This window comes from Coturnix japonica, chromosome 20 (genome assembly GCF_001577835.2).
Source record: "Coturnix japonica isolate 7356 chromosome 20, Coturnix japonica 2.1, whole genome shotgun sequence".
NCBI lineage: Eukaryota > Metazoa > Chordata > Aves > Galliformes > Phasianidae > Coturnix > Coturnix japonica.
The window spans coordinates 8,855,430-8,871,580 of NC_029535.1; the positions used below are offsets into that span (position 1 = coordinate 8,855,430).

The 16,151-nt window shown below is 58.7% G+C and overlaps 1 protein-coding gene across 6 annotated transcripts in view; it reads left to right on the forward strand.

Moving 5' to 3' along the window:
• NOL4L (nucleolar protein 4 like) overlaps window positions 1-16,151 on the forward strand; it is a 48,962-nt gene that overhangs the window by 26,148 nt on the left and 6,663 nt on the right. For 4 of the 6 annotated variants that reach the window (XM_015881883.2, XM_015881882.2, XM_015881884.2 and 1 more), the window contains exon 5: window positions 8,138-8,279. In XM_015881883.2, the coding sequence (XP_015737369.1) occupies window positions 8,138-8,279 (142 nt within the window). Of the gene's footprint in view, window positions 1-2,948; window positions 3,047-3,303; window positions 3,432-8,137; window positions 8,280-16,151 lie in introns of those variants that run through there. The other 2 variants (XM_015881885.2, XM_015881886.2) reach the window with 2 other exon arrangements.

Consider the following 16,151-nt stretch of genomic DNA (forward strand, 5'->3'; position numbering starts at 1 on the left):
TGTGGATGGGATATGGATCCTGCTTGTGGATGGGATATGGATCCTGCTTGTGGATGGGATATGGATCCTGCTTGTGGATGGGATGTGGATCCTGCGTGTGGATGGGATATGGATCCTGCGTGTGGATGGGATATGGATCCTGCTTGTGGATGGGATATGGATCCCTGGTACTGACTAGCCCTCCCCTGAGCTCCTGGGGAAGGCACATTCCTCCTGCAGAAGCAGCTCTTTCCTGCTGCTTTGCTGGGACTGGTGCACCCTGAGGTGTGCTGTGTTTCCCTCCCATCTCTTGGCCTTTGCCCTTGAAGAAAGGAAAAAAAAGAAAGCACTTCTATTTGTGCATATGCCAAATGCCAACAGCTGTTGCTTCTGCAGGAGTGACCAAGAGAAAGGGGAACACAGCCCTCAGCCCACGCAGATCTGCTCTGTAACAAAGCTTCCCAAGCCTCTTTTCCCTACTTCTTCCTGACTCTGCTCTTGATGCCACGTAAATAAAACACAGCGCAGGCAGAAGTCACACCTCCCTTCGTGCCGTGGGGCTGTGGCCCTGCCCCCGTTGTCCTGCTTTCTTTACAGGCATCACTTGGCAAAGCTTTGCATTTTTAATGCTCATCACCCAGTAGGGTTTGGTGGCCATGGAGCAGCAGATGCAGGAGGTGCCGTTTGTTGTTTAACCCACTTCCAGAGGCACAAGAACATGGAGTGACGTGCACAAGGTCACCCCCGAGTCAGTGGCTCCTTCAGCATGAGAGCCAGATCCCACGTCACGCAGTGCCCTGCAGATCTGTGTCCACACTCCCCAGCAGTGTACAGCAGTGTATCTCAGGGTCTGAGAGCAGCCCCAGCGCTGCCTGTGTGGCCAGGGAAGCACAGGAGGATGGGGCTGAGCTCTGCCAGCAGCCCCTTATGGTGTGCATGGTTCTGGGTGTGCAGGAGGCAGCCCTGTGGGCAGGGCTTGGTTGTGCGTGGGCAGGCAGGCAGGGATGTGTGTGCCCACAGGGAAGGGTTTGCAGGGTTCAGAGGTAACGAACGCGCCGAGAAGGAAGGAAGCGACTTATAAATAATATATTTGATGTGTTTTATATATAATAGCAGTAGTACTGGTTTATTATGTTGGGGTTTTTTTAAACACAGTCCCGTCAAGCACTGACCCTACTCCTGACAACCTGATAAATGACCATTACCGATCCTATACCTAATAACCAGTTATTTAGTTATTTCCCCCTCCATGGTTTGAACCTGGAGGATCCTGACCAGGAGGGTGCCCCAGTTGCCTCTTTGCAGATCTCTCCCTCCCACTGGAGCCCCATTTCTGTGCCCAGCCTCGCTGTGCCGGCCTGGCGGCCCCAGGCACTACCACAAACAATGGCATTTCTGTCGGGCTCGTGACCCCGCTTGTGCGGCTGTGACCCTACTGGGGTCAGGTCCTGGAAGGGTTCCTGCCTGCAGCCCTGCCCGCTCCTCCACCCTGCCTTCCCGAGTGGATGCGTCTGTTCCACGCTAAGTTTGCCGATGCAAAATTTAGGTTAATCCATTTCCAAAGTGGATTAACCTAGCCCACACAAAGGCACTTAGTATAAAACAAGTGTCCACATGGTGAGGCAACACAGCGGCCGCGTCAGCCTTGTGCCCTTGCTGCTGTGTGCCCGGTGCAGGGGGCTGGATGTGCCGCGTGGTCTTACTCGAAGCAAAGGGAGCATGAGGAATAAACAAAGCCCAGCAATGGGAAGGGGTTAAAACCCTTCCGAGGTCCACGGCAAGTCTCCTGTTCACCTTAAATGGTCAGGATTTTATTTTAGCTTCAGGGAGGAGCGGCAGCCATTGAGCTGGAAGGGAGCGCAGCCGCTGCCCTCCCCACCGCAGGGACCCCGGGGTTCCACTGCTTCCTTCAGCTCAGGCTGGGAAGGGGTTGGCCATGCAGTGCCCACGGTGCCCGTTCACCTTCCCACCCCACGTGGCTCAGCACAGTGCTCCCTGACCTTCTCCTCCCAGCAGTGCTGTGGTTAATTGGACATGGGCACCAACAAGCCATAAAGAGGGATGTGGCAGCTCCCATCCTTGGCACTGGTGAAGGCCCTACTGCTGGGCTGACTTCAGCAATATTCCCCTCATAGCCCTTAAGGGCTGGGGGGACATTGAGGTGCGATGTGCAGGAGGAGGTCAGCGAGCACTGCCAGCACTGAGTGCCTCACCGGGCAGCCCCAGGAGCGGCTGCAGAACAACGGCTGAGCCCCGCACCGAGCTGTGCTGCTCACGGAGCGGGTGCTCTCCCTCTGCTCTCCCACCGGAGCGAGGAGTGGATGCATCTGAAACAAAAGGATGCAGCCAACGTGTGGCCTGGGCACCGTGTGCCCATCGCTCCCGCAGCCGGGCGGAGGTGAGGAGCCGACTCCGAGCCCGGACCCGATCCTGGGGTCCCGCTCCCGTTCGGGCTCCGGGACCGAGCTGGGCCGGGGCAGCGGGGCACAGCGGTGGCGATCCGAGCCGGGCGCGGTGCAGCCCCGGGGCCGTGCCCTGCCGAGGGAGCCCGGGCGGGGCGCATTGGCGGCGGTGCCGAGCCGTACGGAGCCGTACGGAGCCGTACGGAGCCGTACCGAGCCGTGCATTCTCGCTGCTCTCCAGCAGGCGCCCGGCCCTGGACATTGTCTCTTCCTCCCGTAGGAAGGGCCCTCCCCGGCCCCTCCACAATGTGCTCTTCCAGGCGCGGCTCCCCGCGCCCCCCGCCGCGCCCGGCCCGGTGCGCCCGCCCCCCGCGGCCCCGCTCCCCTTCCCCCGCCGCCGCCTCCGCCCCCTCCGCCCGCGGCCGGGCCCCGCTCGCCCCCCTCCGCCTCCCCCTGCCCCCCCCGGGAGCCGGGAGTGACGCGCTCCGCAGCGCCGGCCCCTCTCCCCGTGCAGCAGCTGGTTGTCAGCCTCTCCGGAGCGCCGCCAGCCCCGGGCCCCCTCCCTCCCTCCGTCCGTCCGTCCGTCCGTTCTCCGCTCCCCGCCCCGCGCTCCGAGCCGCGCCGCCGGGCTGGCGCAGGCCGGCAGGGCCCGGGCCCCGCTCCAGGTAGGATCCGGCTGCGGCTCCGGTGGGGGGCGGCGGTGCGGGGGGGATGCGCGGGGGCGGTGCGGGGCGATACGGGGCCGTTCCCCAACTCCGGGGCCGGTGGCGGGGGGAGGGAGCGGCCGCTTCCCCGGGAAGTTGCGGCTCGTTGGGGCTGCGGGAAGGGTTAAGGTTAGCGCGTCCTTCCCCGCGCCCGGCGCGGCTCCCCCTTCCCCGGAAGAGCACAAAAGCCCACAAGAAAGTGGGAGGAGGCGGCGGCGGGAGCGCTCCGGCCCCATTAATTCCCGGGCACCGGCCCCGCGCCGCCGCCGCCATCGCCGAGCCGCTCCCCCGGCACCGGCACCGGCCCCGGGAGGGGATTGTGCTGGAAATAGCTTCCTCCATCGAGGTAAAGCCCTACTTACGTGTCAATCCCCGCCGCACGCCGAAACCCGGCTGCCAGCGGCGGGGCCGGCGGAGGATTTGCACCGGGAGCAGCGGGCGGAGGGCAACGGGACCGGGCCGGGTCGGGAGAACGCGGGGAGCCGCTCCGTACGGCACCGGGTCTCACGCTGAAGTGGCGGATCCGCGTCCCGTTGCCGGCAGCCCGCTGTCCGGCCGTACCGCGGCGGAAGCGTCGGCCGGCGTGTAAAGCCAACGCGTGTTCGGCGTCGGGAGAGCTCGGTGCGGCGGCAGGGACCGGGCGGGCAGGGGCAGGGCAGGGGATGAGCCCCGAGGACGCTGTGCTCAATCCATCCCGATCCCGGCCCCGCGTTCAGCACCTCCCCGCTGAACAGCAGGAGCGCGGACAGCCCGCGACCCCCGCCCTGCCCCTGCTTCGGTGTGATGCTGTGGGTGATGCTCCCAAAGGGATCTCAGAAAGACTCTGTGTGTGTGTATGTGTGTGTATGTGTGTATGTGTGCAGAGGGGATGGTTCTGTTCTCCTTCCCTCTTCCATTTGTTGTTCACGTTTGCAGATTAACTCTTCCAGCCGGTGTTTTGGGAAGTAGCAAAGTGCTCGTTGAAATCAGCTGAAATGTCAGTGAGGATGGATGTACCTTACAAAGAGCACCCGGGATGTTTGGTTGGTGGTCACAGATCGCTGCCCCTCAGCCGTGTTCCCCCACACTGAGTGATTCCCAGATCAGCAAGCACTGTGCTCCTCATGGCTGTGCTACCAATCCTTGACCAGGAGCGTTTATCTTCCATTAGTAAGCTTTTCTGTGTGCTGAACTGGTTAAGTTAGGGTCAAACCTGGTTCAGTACCTTCTTGGCATGCTCAGAGGGCTGGGTTTAAACAGTGGCTGAGGTGGAGATGAGGCCACCTTCCTACCGGCCCCTTTCCCAGTGGCTCTTTCTCAGTGGGTCCTTCCCACTGTTTCCCAATGGATCTTTCCCAATGGCTCCTTCCAGCATGAGTTGCTGTGCCTGGGATCCTGGGGCTGTGCATCACCTTTGTTGCTCCCAAAGCATCACTGCTGCCAAGGGATGCACACTGCTCAGCTCCTGTTTGACTGCACCAGGGAAGTCTGGCCGTGATGAGACAGGGTGTGTTTTCAAATAAAAGACTTGAGAAAGGCGAGAGAAAATAAACTATGCTGACAACTGGAGCCTGGAATACTTAGCGTAAGGCACAGCGTGTCAGTGATGGAAGAGATGCTCGCAAGGCAGTCCCTGAGAAACTGAGCCAAGCTGTAAAGTAAGCAGGTTACCGATAGCCCTGCATGCACTGCCCAGGTGTGGTCATGGGAGCAGCTTCCCTGCCCCGTGCTCTCCCAGCAGTGCTGCAGGTGAAGCCCACAGCCCACGGTCCCACTGCTGGAGCCGCTGTGTATGGGATGGGCAGAGAGCTCTGTGGCTGGGAGAAATGCTTCCCAGCTTGGAGAGGAGCTGGGGGGGTTGGGTGAAGGTGTGTGCAGACGGTGCTTGAAGATGCACAGAGCTCAGTGGGACAAAACACCGAGCGTTCACTCTGCATCATATGAGCGCCTGCGTTTGCCAGTTCAAAAACATTGGCTGTGAGCGTCTGTAAAGCAGCTGTGAATATTGGACTGTAGATAAGGAGAGGAGCGAGGACGTTGTTTTTCCAAACCCGGCGGTGCCTGCAGCCCTGGCGTTTGGGTGTGGTTTGTGAGCGCACCCGCAGGATCCGACTTCCCTTTAGCAGAGGAGCTGCACGCACGCTGCGTGACCCTTGATCACTCGGTGCCTTCGTCGCTGGAAACAAAGCGATGGGACCCGGCTGCAGGCTGGGGAGATCCCCATGTGGAGCTGGGGACGGCAGGAAGGAAGCAGGCAGCGGCTGCAGGGCCCCGGGCTGGAGGCACAGGGTGGGCACTGCCACCTCCCTCTGTGCCACACGTGGCGTGGGGTTGGGGCCGGTCCTGAGATAGGCACTGGTAATGGATTGTGCTCTGTTTTCTAATGAAAGTTTCATTTGAAGTTTGTTTACAGGAAAGAAGAAATTAGCAGGGAGAATTCTCCTGAGAACCCAGAGAGGAAAAAGAATGAGCTGCCTGACTTGCAAGCCAAAAGAGGGTGGAAGGGTAGATTAGATTTACCGTATTGCTCTGAGTCGTGGCCGTTGTTCGGAAATTCTTCCTTGTTCTCCTGGTTGCTGAGGGTCGATGTTCAGCCCCATTGGTGGCATGTGGGGACAATTGGGGGCTGCCCATCTGACCAAGTGCTCAGTCCCACTGCTCTATTGGTGGCTTCAGGGCCAGGGCTGTGCATGCCTAGTGTCCTGCTGGTAGAGCTCTGCTATGTGTCCCCCCTTGGGGGTCCCAGGGAGGCAGCGTGCTGGTGGCTGGGATGGGTACAGGCCAGTGGGGCTGCTGGGGCTCAGTGCAGTGCCAGGATGCACAGCAGTGCTTCTCTTGGTTGTCAGGGAAGGGGCACGGAGGAACAAGGAGCTCCCACGGCTTGGTGCCAAACAGAGAGACTGCTCTGGTGGCCGAGTCCCCCCCTGCATCCCCTCAGTGTTAGCTGTGTGTTGCCATCCCCTGCAGTGTGCTGCACAGGGTGGGCTCTGCCGCTAGACCCACACACTGCTGGAGAGGTTTGTCCTGTTGGTAATTTGGGTGGGGGTTGGCTTGACTGGACAGCAAAACATGGCACTGGGGACACAGGGACAGCATGGCCTGGCCCCATGCTGGCAGCTTGTTTCCTGCTGAGGGCTGGAGCGTGGACTTGGGAACATGCAACACCCGTGTTTGACCCAAGTCACATTTACGATTTCTGGTTTGAGTATTTCTGATAATAGGCCAACATAGCAGCTCAAGAGACTGGTACACTTTTGTAAAGCCCTTTCCATAGCATGTGCGTGCGAAGCATCTTTCGTGCCTCTGATTTTCCAGCCTGCACGAGTGCCTCTGGGTCAGGGTCTGGGTGCTGAGGCTGTGCCTTCTGCCTGAACCAAACCCTTTGGAAAGCCTCCCGGGGCTCCCACCTGCCAGGTGAAGGCTGTGGGCAGCCAGGACCTTGGCATTTGCATTTGTCTCTTAAGCTCTGACAGTAATCTTGGGTAAGCCTCATGAAGGAGGCCAGATATTAGGATGGCTGGCTCCCTGTGACGGTGTGCAATGGAGACTATATATAGTGTGCAGTGGGGAGACCTGTGCTGAACTCTCCTGTACCTGCACTATGGGATTTGTGGGGAGGCAGTGCTGCTCTTGGATGGTATAACAGCTGGGTGTGCTGGCAATGGTGTGTCCCCAGAGCCCCCCATTGCCCCCAGCTCCTCAGTGCCACCCGCCCTGCTTGAGCTTGGCCATGGGTGCCTGAGCCATAAATTCCAGGAAGCTCCTGGGAGGTGCCTGCCCTGGACCTGCAGATGTGTCCGTGGGGACAGGGAGAGGAGGAAAAGCCCCAACCTGTCCTGAAAGACGTTCATTTGTTCACAATAAAAGCTGTCAGCCAGAGGCAGCCAGACAGGGCAGCTTTTACAAGGCACAGCCATACGTTGGAGGGGCTCTTGCCAATTGCTCCTCACACGGAAAGGGAGCGGGCGGTGTATGTAATCTCAGGACGAAGGGAAGGAAAGAAAAGGAGCTGAGCATTTACAAGGCTTTGAAACGCTTCCATCAAAGGAAAGCGCAGCTGAAGGCCCTTCTGGAGGGCATTTCTTGGTGTCCCCCGCCACCCCGCAGTTCTGGATGCGGCCTCTATCCGTTATTTTGGGGGAGAGGCCAGGGAGAGGAAGGCAGATAAAGGGACCGCCGACGGGACTGTGTTAATTTGGGGCAGCATCTGCTTCCTGCGGAGCAGGCGCTGGGAGGGCGAGGGGAGCACCGGGCCCCTCCTCTCATTCAGGATCCCGGCCTCGCCGGTGGTGGTTTTGAAATCCTGCTGCTGACCTTTCCGGCTCTGGAAGCGATCCAAGGGCTGTGTCTCAAAGTGCTCTAAAGGTTAGTGGGAAGGGAGAGAGAGGCAGAGAGAAAATGTCCTTCCAGCTGCAGGAGTGGGAGAGAGGAATGCAATCTATGCTGCGGGGCCCTGGGGCTGCCTGAGCTCCCCCGTGCCATAGGATGAGTGTGTGGCTGCCACACTGGCAGCCCCTATAGCAGCATGGTGTGGGCAGCCCCAGGCCCCAGAGCTGACCCCAGCCCCTTCTATGGGGCCTTCCTGCAGCACTGTGCAGTTGGAGTCTGTGATCTGATCTCATCACCCCCGTTTGCTCCCTACCAATGCTGCTCCGTCGGTGTTCCCGTAGTGCAGGGGGTGGTTTGGTCTTAGAAGGGTCTAAACTGTTTGTGGGGCTGTTTGTGCAGAGCTGCGCCCTATCTCCACTCCCACGTGCCGCTCGTTTGCCAGAAACACGCTAGTGTGGATGGAGATTAAAGGGTAAACTCCAGGGCTCAGCCATCCGCTCCTACAGGATGCGAGCTCTTTCTAATTGTCCTCAATTAGAGACAGTGCCATTGCTCAGGCACGTCTTCAGGCAGGAAGCGGCGCTGGGGCGTTCTCCTGGGAACCACCTAACCCGGGCTGCTCACGGGCTCCTGGGCTGCGGGAGCTGCATGTCCTGGGGAAGGCTGCGGTGGGGAGATGCCAGAGCAAGGGGATGGAGGGAGGAAAAGAGCTCTGTGCTTTAACCCTTTCCTGCTCGCCTTCAGGATGAGACGTCAGTGAGCAGCGAGGACTTTGATATGAATGATTCCACATGGATCTCAGCTGACCAGCACCTGAACTCCAGCCTGAGCCCCAGCCAGGACGAGAGCATGCGCAGCCCGCAGAACCTGCACGGCCAGGAGGACGGTGAGTGCCTGCAGCCACGGGAAGAGCGCGGCGCCTTGTGCTCGGGGTGTTTTTGTGGCTCATTAAACATTAACCAGTCCCTTCTGATCGGGTGTCCCACCTGTAGGATGGATTTCATATCAGCATGGGCTTCAAAGCCTTCCCGGTCAGCCTGCAGGCTGCTGGTGGCAAGGCCCTGCTCAGCTCTGGGCTGAGGATCCTCATGGAGGACACAGTCACAGTCCCCCAGGTCCTGAGCAGGCAATGGGTTGGGGTCCCCAGGAGCAGCCTGGAGAGCCCAGTGGGTCCTTGCCACAGGAAGGAAAAGAGCCTCTTGCAATAGGATCCATACCCAAAAAGCTGCACCTGAGGCAGCACGTGAGAAAAATGCACTGGGATCATGGAATGGACACGGGGTGTCTCATTGCTTTGGGCAGGTGGTTGGAACCCATATGTGGGCTGGGGGGAGGGAGCCTTTGGTATGGTGTTGTGCTGTGTTTCTTCTGTGAAGCTAGTTTAAAAAATTGCTCGAGTAAATAAGTGGCAGAAGTACGGGCTCAGGTCGAAGTTCATCTTTGTGATGCTTGCAAGGATTCAGTGCTTGGGCTGCTCCTTGGCTTGTGCCCATCCACAGCCCAGATGCTACTGGGAGAGCAGGCAGGGAGTGAGGAGCAGAGCTGTGAAGGGGCCAGGAGATCCCTAGGAAGGAGGGGTTTCTTCAACCCAATATCTCCCAGGGGCAACTTTGTGCAGCCACGGGACAGGGATGCTCCATTCATTACCCTGGAGCCAACTGTGGCATTGCCAGTTCTGTCTGTATCCCCAGACTTTGCTGTTCTCCTGCCAGGACATTTCAGGCTTGTGGCTTATCCCTCACTTCTGAATTCCCAAGTCTTGTTTACAATCTAGAATGACATGGATTGGATCCTTTTACTCAATGCTATTATTCTACAAGACAGAAATTTAATAAGGGACTCGTGTATTTAAGCAAATCAAGATGTTTTCACCCAAGTTAAGTCCTTTCTCCATCTCTCTGCCCTCTTAGGAAATGTGTTCAGTTTTTTGTGCCCTGTGATTTTTGCTTGGAGGCAGGTGTCCTCTTTGGGACCTTCCTTGGTTCCTTCATTTTCTTTTGTGAGGTTGAGTAACAAAGTACAATCAGCTCCCTCCTTTTGGCGAGGAGTGATTGTGAAGTGGAAGGAGGTTGCAACTGGCAGAGCAGAACAGGAGGAATCAAAGAGAGAGCAAGCTGAGCTGGATGTTAGTAACAGGACTCCCCCAGGAGAAGCCCAGAACTGGGGTTTCCATCAGACTTCTCTGTTTCAGGGGCTGTGGGACCAGGAGCCCAGCCCTGTACCCAGCACTGGAGCTGTGAGCTCAGGGCAGTGCTGGGGTGAGGGGTCTCTGGTGGTCCCTGCATTTAACTCACTCTGCTGTGGGGCTTTAGCAAACGTATTTTGCCTTCTCTGTGCCAACTCACAGAGGCTATCCCAGGGAAGGCTCCTAAAAAGACAAATGGCAGGAACTGAAACTTGTGGACTGAAGCACAAAGGGCACAAGCAGGGTGGCATGAGGGCTCCACTCAGTGTTTTGGCCTCCATCCTCTGCAAATCCTTCTCTGAGCTGCTCCCATCCACTGTTGTTTAATGGGGAGGATGCCTGGAGCATATTTTCTGTGACAGGCTTCCTTAGAGGCAGCCTTGTAATGAAGAGGTGCCTGTTTGGACAGCGGTATCATCTGACACACGTGGTTAAAAGAAGTCCTGTTTGAAGTGCTGAAGCACAACTGCATGTCTTCCAGGGGGCTGCAAGGGGTGAGTGCTCTCATATGACACATGAGCACAGCAGCACGGAACAGAAAGGTGGGAGAGCAGGAAGCTGTTGTCCCATGCTTTGAAGCACAGGTATCTGCTGCATCTTCAGTGAGCTGAAAAGCAGCTCAGATGGAAGCCAGCACCTCATTTTGTCTCCATGCCCAGAAACCTTGGCCCCATGTAACCACGCTGCAAACAGCGTCAGCCTCTGGAACGTGAAACAGCACAGGGAACAAATGAGAACTGTTGGCTACAGGAGGTGAGGGACAGCAGGATGGCAGCAGCAGGGATGGGGCTCATGATGGGTTGGTGGCACTGCAGGCTGCAGGGGTGTGGGGACACATTGCAATATGCATGGGTGCATTGTGGAGTGCAGAGATGCTTTGCAGGACACAAGGACACACAGATGCATGGAGGGACACTGGGACACAGCGGGATGCAAGGATGCACAGCAGGAATGCAGGGATGCAGAGACACGTGGAAAAGACGCAGGGACAAAGAACCCATCCCCAAGCAGCAGTGCTGACACAGGCGCACACTTGCTTCTTCCATTTTCCTTTGTTACTCATCCTGCTGGCCCCAGCACGGAAAATGTGAAGTTCCCTGCAACATCCCTTCCCTATAGGATGTTACTCACAGCGTTTGTGCCCCGCAGGAAGCTGGTGGATACCCAGAGCAGCAGCAAGATCAACACAAACTTTCTGCTGCTGAGGCTGAGCCATTGTGCAGGAGGACATCCTGGGGGGATGCGTCTGTGGGACGCAGCACACATTCAGAACAAAAACACCCCAAAAGCCGTGGCATCAAACTGACCCCACCCCCAATGTGCCATTGGGCAGTACCAGCCCCGAGATGGCTTCACATGGAGCTACAGCAGCTGGGCTTGGGGCTGCTTTCCCATGGCTCAGGGTCAGGTTTCTCCTAGCAAGATTCCTGCGCCTGTCCTCCATGCCGTGTCCCCACTGATCCCGGTCTGCCTGGAGCTGTAGCTGCTAATCCAGACCTTGGAGAAAGGACTTTCTTAACCTACTTAATGGTGAAGGCACGCTCGACAGGGTGTCTGTTGGTCAGGACATTTTCTGAGGGCCTGGAGGAGCCACAGGGATGTGCACATGGCATGCTTTGAGGTCACCATCTCAAGAACCATGGGGGTCCCTCTGGGCACCCAGCACCAAGCCATCACACTTCTGTTGGCTCTCTTGGCAGAGATGAGCTCTCGATCTCTTCCCACCAGCCCAACACCTCGGTGCTGTGGGCAGGATGAGGCTGAGCCAAACGCCTGCAGCTGTGCCATGAGGATGCCCATGGCTGTGCCCAGTGCTGTGCGGCCGCGTGCTGGGGGCTGCCACTCACTCTGGTGGCAGGAGATGGCACCAGGGGGTACCGCCGGGCCGGGGGGGCTGGGCACACAGCACTGCCTTGTCCCTGCAGCACATTGTGCCCGGCTGTGCCAGGTGTCGGCTCGCTGGGGGCTGCATCCAGAGGCTGGGACCTGGGAGGGTGGGAGGAGGATGGAGGCTTCGTCTGGGACATAATGAGGTTTGCATTAACGAAGGAAGGCAGGAAGTACAGCGCCAGTGGAGGCGGGCCAGGCCTGCTGCTCCTCATCCCCCGTCAGTGCTTCTTTTTCCCTTTTTTGTGTGTGATGGAGGAAATGGGCCAGGCAGGACCTGCAGGGAGCAGGCGTCCCTCTGCACCCCAACCCCAGGGCTCTGAGTGCCGCTCTCTTGTGCCCCCACCAGGAGCCATTCCCACCTGGTCTCTCTAATTTGTATTAAGTGTCCCTTCCTCGCAGGCTCTCCTCCTCCCCTCCTTCCCCCTTCTCGTCTCTTTTGTGAGTGAATAATTTATGGCACTTTTCATCTTCCTGGCTGTTGTTACGCTCAGATGTCTGCGGGATGCTTTGAACACTTCTGACACTCACTTGCAGGCTGGATGCAGAGCTGCAGCCCACAACACAGAGCTGGGCATTCCAGCCTGACCAGCCACGGGCATGGCCACGTGGGCACTGTGGGCACAGCTGGGAGTGCAGGTTCAGCTGGGTTCTGGTGCTCTGTTCCATCCGTGGGTGGTGAGCACCAGCTGAGCCCCTGTCCCCATGTCCATCCCTGTCTCCGTACCCGTCCCCATCCTCTGCCCGGTCGTGGCAGCGCGAGGCTGCGGCGAGGTTTCCGTGGGCTGCTGGCTCTTACATAAGCTCATTGTTTTCCGAGTCAAAAGAGGTTTTGTCCTGGCTCTGGAGATGTGACAGGAGGAGGAACAATTTGCCCCATTCATCTTTAATTCTGCCTTTGGACAGCAGCGTGGTGGCCTTCGCTGACATAGATGTTAAACCCAACCACTTCCCTGCCGTAAAATCTCCCGGGGAGCAGGTGTTGGAAATCTCCCCTTCCCCTCCTGATCTCTGCAAATCCAGTGTCACAGAAATCAAGGATAATCCAGCAGCCTCTTCAAAATGAAAACGCTGAGCCCTGATTAATTCATTTAATAAGTGACTGATCCCTCCTCCCCCATCACCGCTACCCAAGAAGCCATTTTGCTTCTCGCTTCCCCGGGATTGGCGCAGCCGGGGAGGGATGGAGGCCACAATAGACTCCAGGCTGCATCCCCATCCCCAGCTCTCGCGGTGCCATCTCACCACCCCGTGCCACACACCCCTGGGCTGCCCTCGGCCTCCATCCCAGCTCCACTGCCTTCAGGAGGGGAACGAAATATTTTGCTTCCCAACCGTAAGATCAAAACAGCTCCAAGTGACATTGTTTTTACAGATCCATCTGCTTCAATTAGGGCGTGGGGGTGGAGCAGGGGGGCTTCCAATTATCCTCATTAGAGGGGCTCCTCGCTCAGCCAAACTCCAGCCGTGAGCAGGGAGCTCACGAGGCTCGTGCTGGTTGATAATGAATATATTCATGGCTGCACAGCCTGGCTTTGCTCTACCGCTGCTCGTGGAGCTCTGCTATTTATTTGTGTGCTTTGGGTGCTCGCTGGGGGGTTGCAGAAGACCTCCCCGGTGTCAGGAGTTCTGCATGATGTGACTGGGGGTGCCGTGGTGTTGCAGGGTGTGGGGACGGGTTGGGGCCAGTCTGTGGCAGATGAGAAGGAACCCAAGTGTGGTCCTGATCCCATGGAGCTGCCCCTGTGTTGCCTCCCAAAGGCATCCCCGTTCTTAAGCTGGCTGAAGCCATTCCTGCTCTGATCCAGGGTCCTCAGCAATCTGGATTTGCGGCCGTTCCTCTGCCCACAAGACAGATTAATCCACCACTCTATATGCAGATCTTCTGGGAAAGCATAACCCGTACAAGTGTAGAAATAAGAAAATGATCAGGAGAGGTGGCTTTGCATACATTCAGCCTTGTTTTAAACTGGAGTGTTCTTGCAGTTGGTACATAGGAGCCGTAGGAGCTGCGGCAGAGCTGGGAGCCATGGGAAGGCTGCAGGGGTGGGCAGGGCAGGGTGCCCAGGGCAGTAAGGGGTGCTTGGGGCAATGTGGGGATGCTTGGTGCAGTAAGGGATACCTGGACAATGTAGGGCTGCCTGGGCAATTTGAGGATGCCGAGGACGGAGCAGGGATGCTCAGTTCAGGCTGGGGTTGCTCAGAGCTCTGCAAACTCCTCTCCCTGGTGTCGCCTCTCAGTGCACTGGCACAGTGGGATTCTTGTGGCAGGGGGCCCTGCTGCGTGCCAGGCACAGTGCTGGGACTGTCTGCCCCCCGAGGACCACCAGGAGGTCGCTCTGATAGCTGCAGGGCGGCACTGATTGGCCGTGAGCTGTTGCTGTGGCCGTGCCTGGGCTGGTGGCGGGGCATGGCACGCAGCTCATGCCTCCATGCAGAGGAATAATGCTCCCTAATCCTCCCAGAGGCATCTCTGGATGAGGCCAGAGACTCCCTCTGAGAGCAGAGCTGGGGGAGGGACAAGGCTCAGCCCTCACTGGGTGTAGTACCACCCCACCTGCCCCGAACCAGCGTGGAGCCTGCGCCCAGAGCCCAGCCCCAGCCTTGCTGGCGGGTTTGGCTGCAAGCCCACATGCCAGCGCAGGGCATGCATGGGACAGAGGCTGGGGAGCTGAGCGGGGAGGGCTGGGCTGCTGGCTGCAGGGCCAAGCCCTCAGACATCCTCCATGCCCCCTGCCCCTGCTGGCAGCTGTGTGTGGGGCAGAGACCAGCATGGGGACAGAGGCATGGAGAGTGCCCAGGTGCAGAGCCAGCACTGGCCTCAGCTGGCAGCCGGGGCTCCTGCCTGCACCCGGAGCAGTAAGTGGGTCAGTGCAGGGGGGAGGACGGGAGGAGGCTCTGCAGGCGCTGTGGGGGTGTTCCAGTTCTGGGGCTCGTGGGGAATGGAGCCGACTCAGAACAAGGAGCGCCCATTCCTGTGCTAGGGTGGTTCAGGACAGGCACGGCCCCCGCGGGCTGCTCAGATGCCTGAGCGTCCTCAATCTGTTTATTTTAAGGGATACAAAGTCCTGCACTGCTGCAGCCTCCACTGGGGTCACAGGAAAGTTTGCCACAGATCTCATTAAAGTTCCCTGCAGATGCTGGCGGAGGAAAGAGGAGGAGGAGGAGGAGGAGGGTGGCAGCAGCTGGGCACCGTCCCGCACCCCGTGCCTGTGCACCTTTGGACCTGGCGCCCATGTGCCGGGCGCTGGTGGCACGGTGCTGGTGCCGCCCCACAGCCCGAGCCCATCTGGGGACCAGGGGCTGGGGATCACAGACCAGGAGCTGGGGACCAGGGACCAGGGACCAGGGACCGCCATCTGCTTGTCACCGGCTGCAGCTTCTTTGTTCGCAGCACACACTTGCACAGGAAGCGGCTCCCCACGTGCTTCGCCCTTTCCCTCTCGCGGAGGCACCTAATGAAATAAAGGATTTACTGCAGTGAGGGGGAGGGCAGGGGAAGGGGCTGAGCGGGGGCTGAAGATGTAGTGCTGGGGCTGGGCTCCTGGGTGTGTGAGAGGCAGTTGGTGGTATGGGATGGGAATGGAAATGGAGATGGGGATGGGGATGGGAACGGAGATGGGGATGAGGAGGGGGATGTAGATAGGGATGGGGATGGGCTCTGCTGCAGTCAGGCAGAGCAGCACAAACAGGAGCCTGGGGACAGTCAGGGGCCTGGGTGTGTGAATGGAAAGGAGAAAGAGAAAGCAGTGCTTTGTGCTGGGAAAGGGAATGGTGTGCTGCACTGCCAGGGTGTGGTGGTGATGTGTCTGCTTGGGCGGTGGGCAGTGCAGGGAGGCTGTGGCTGCAGGGAGAGTTTTGCATTCAGAGCAGCAGTAGTGGGAAGAGGGCATTCGGGAGGGCAGGGAGAGAGTGGAGGAGGGGAGGACAAAAGTGCCCTGAAGGGACCCAGCGTCCGTCTGCACTGTGATGGGCAGCGTGGTTGGCACTGCTGCCATATGGATAGCTCAGGGACATGTGGACGTAGGCAGGAAAGGAGATCAGGGCGGACAAGGTCAGTGGGGCTGCAGTGAGGTGGGACAGGTCAGATGTCTGTGAAAGTCCCTGTCCCCTTCCCGGAGCAGCTGAGGGCTCTGCAGGCCATCAGCAGAGCCCCCAGGCAGCTCCCCAGCCCCACTCTGCTCCACTCCAGCCCTCCTCGAGCCTCTGTGAGCTGTACTTTGTCACCTCAGTTCTGGCCAGACTCTCTCTGTGCCAGGTGCTGCCCTCGTTAAAGCCATTGGAGACAAGGGATTCAGGCAGGGAGAGGAAATGCCCCTCTCTCCTCCCTGCAATGTAAACAGAAACCTAAAAGGACCAAATTCCAAAGTTCTTATTCAAGCCAAGGTGCTGCAGGCCCCAGGCAGAGGCGTGGGCAGCGGGATCGTCATCTGCAGAGGGGATGGTGGGACAGAGGGATGGATGGACGGACGGACATGCTGTGGATGGGTGCAGGACACGGCGGTGTCTGGCAGCTCAGAGAATGGCAGTGGAGCAGTGGAGCCACGGCCCAGCAGTCACAGCAGCAGTGCCTGAAACTTGGGCTGCTGCCTGTGAGGGTCCCAAGCTGGATCCTGCAGCCTTTGTACCCGGGCCATGGGCTTCTCTCCATGAGGTCAGTGAAGGGTGACCTTGGAGGTGACCACA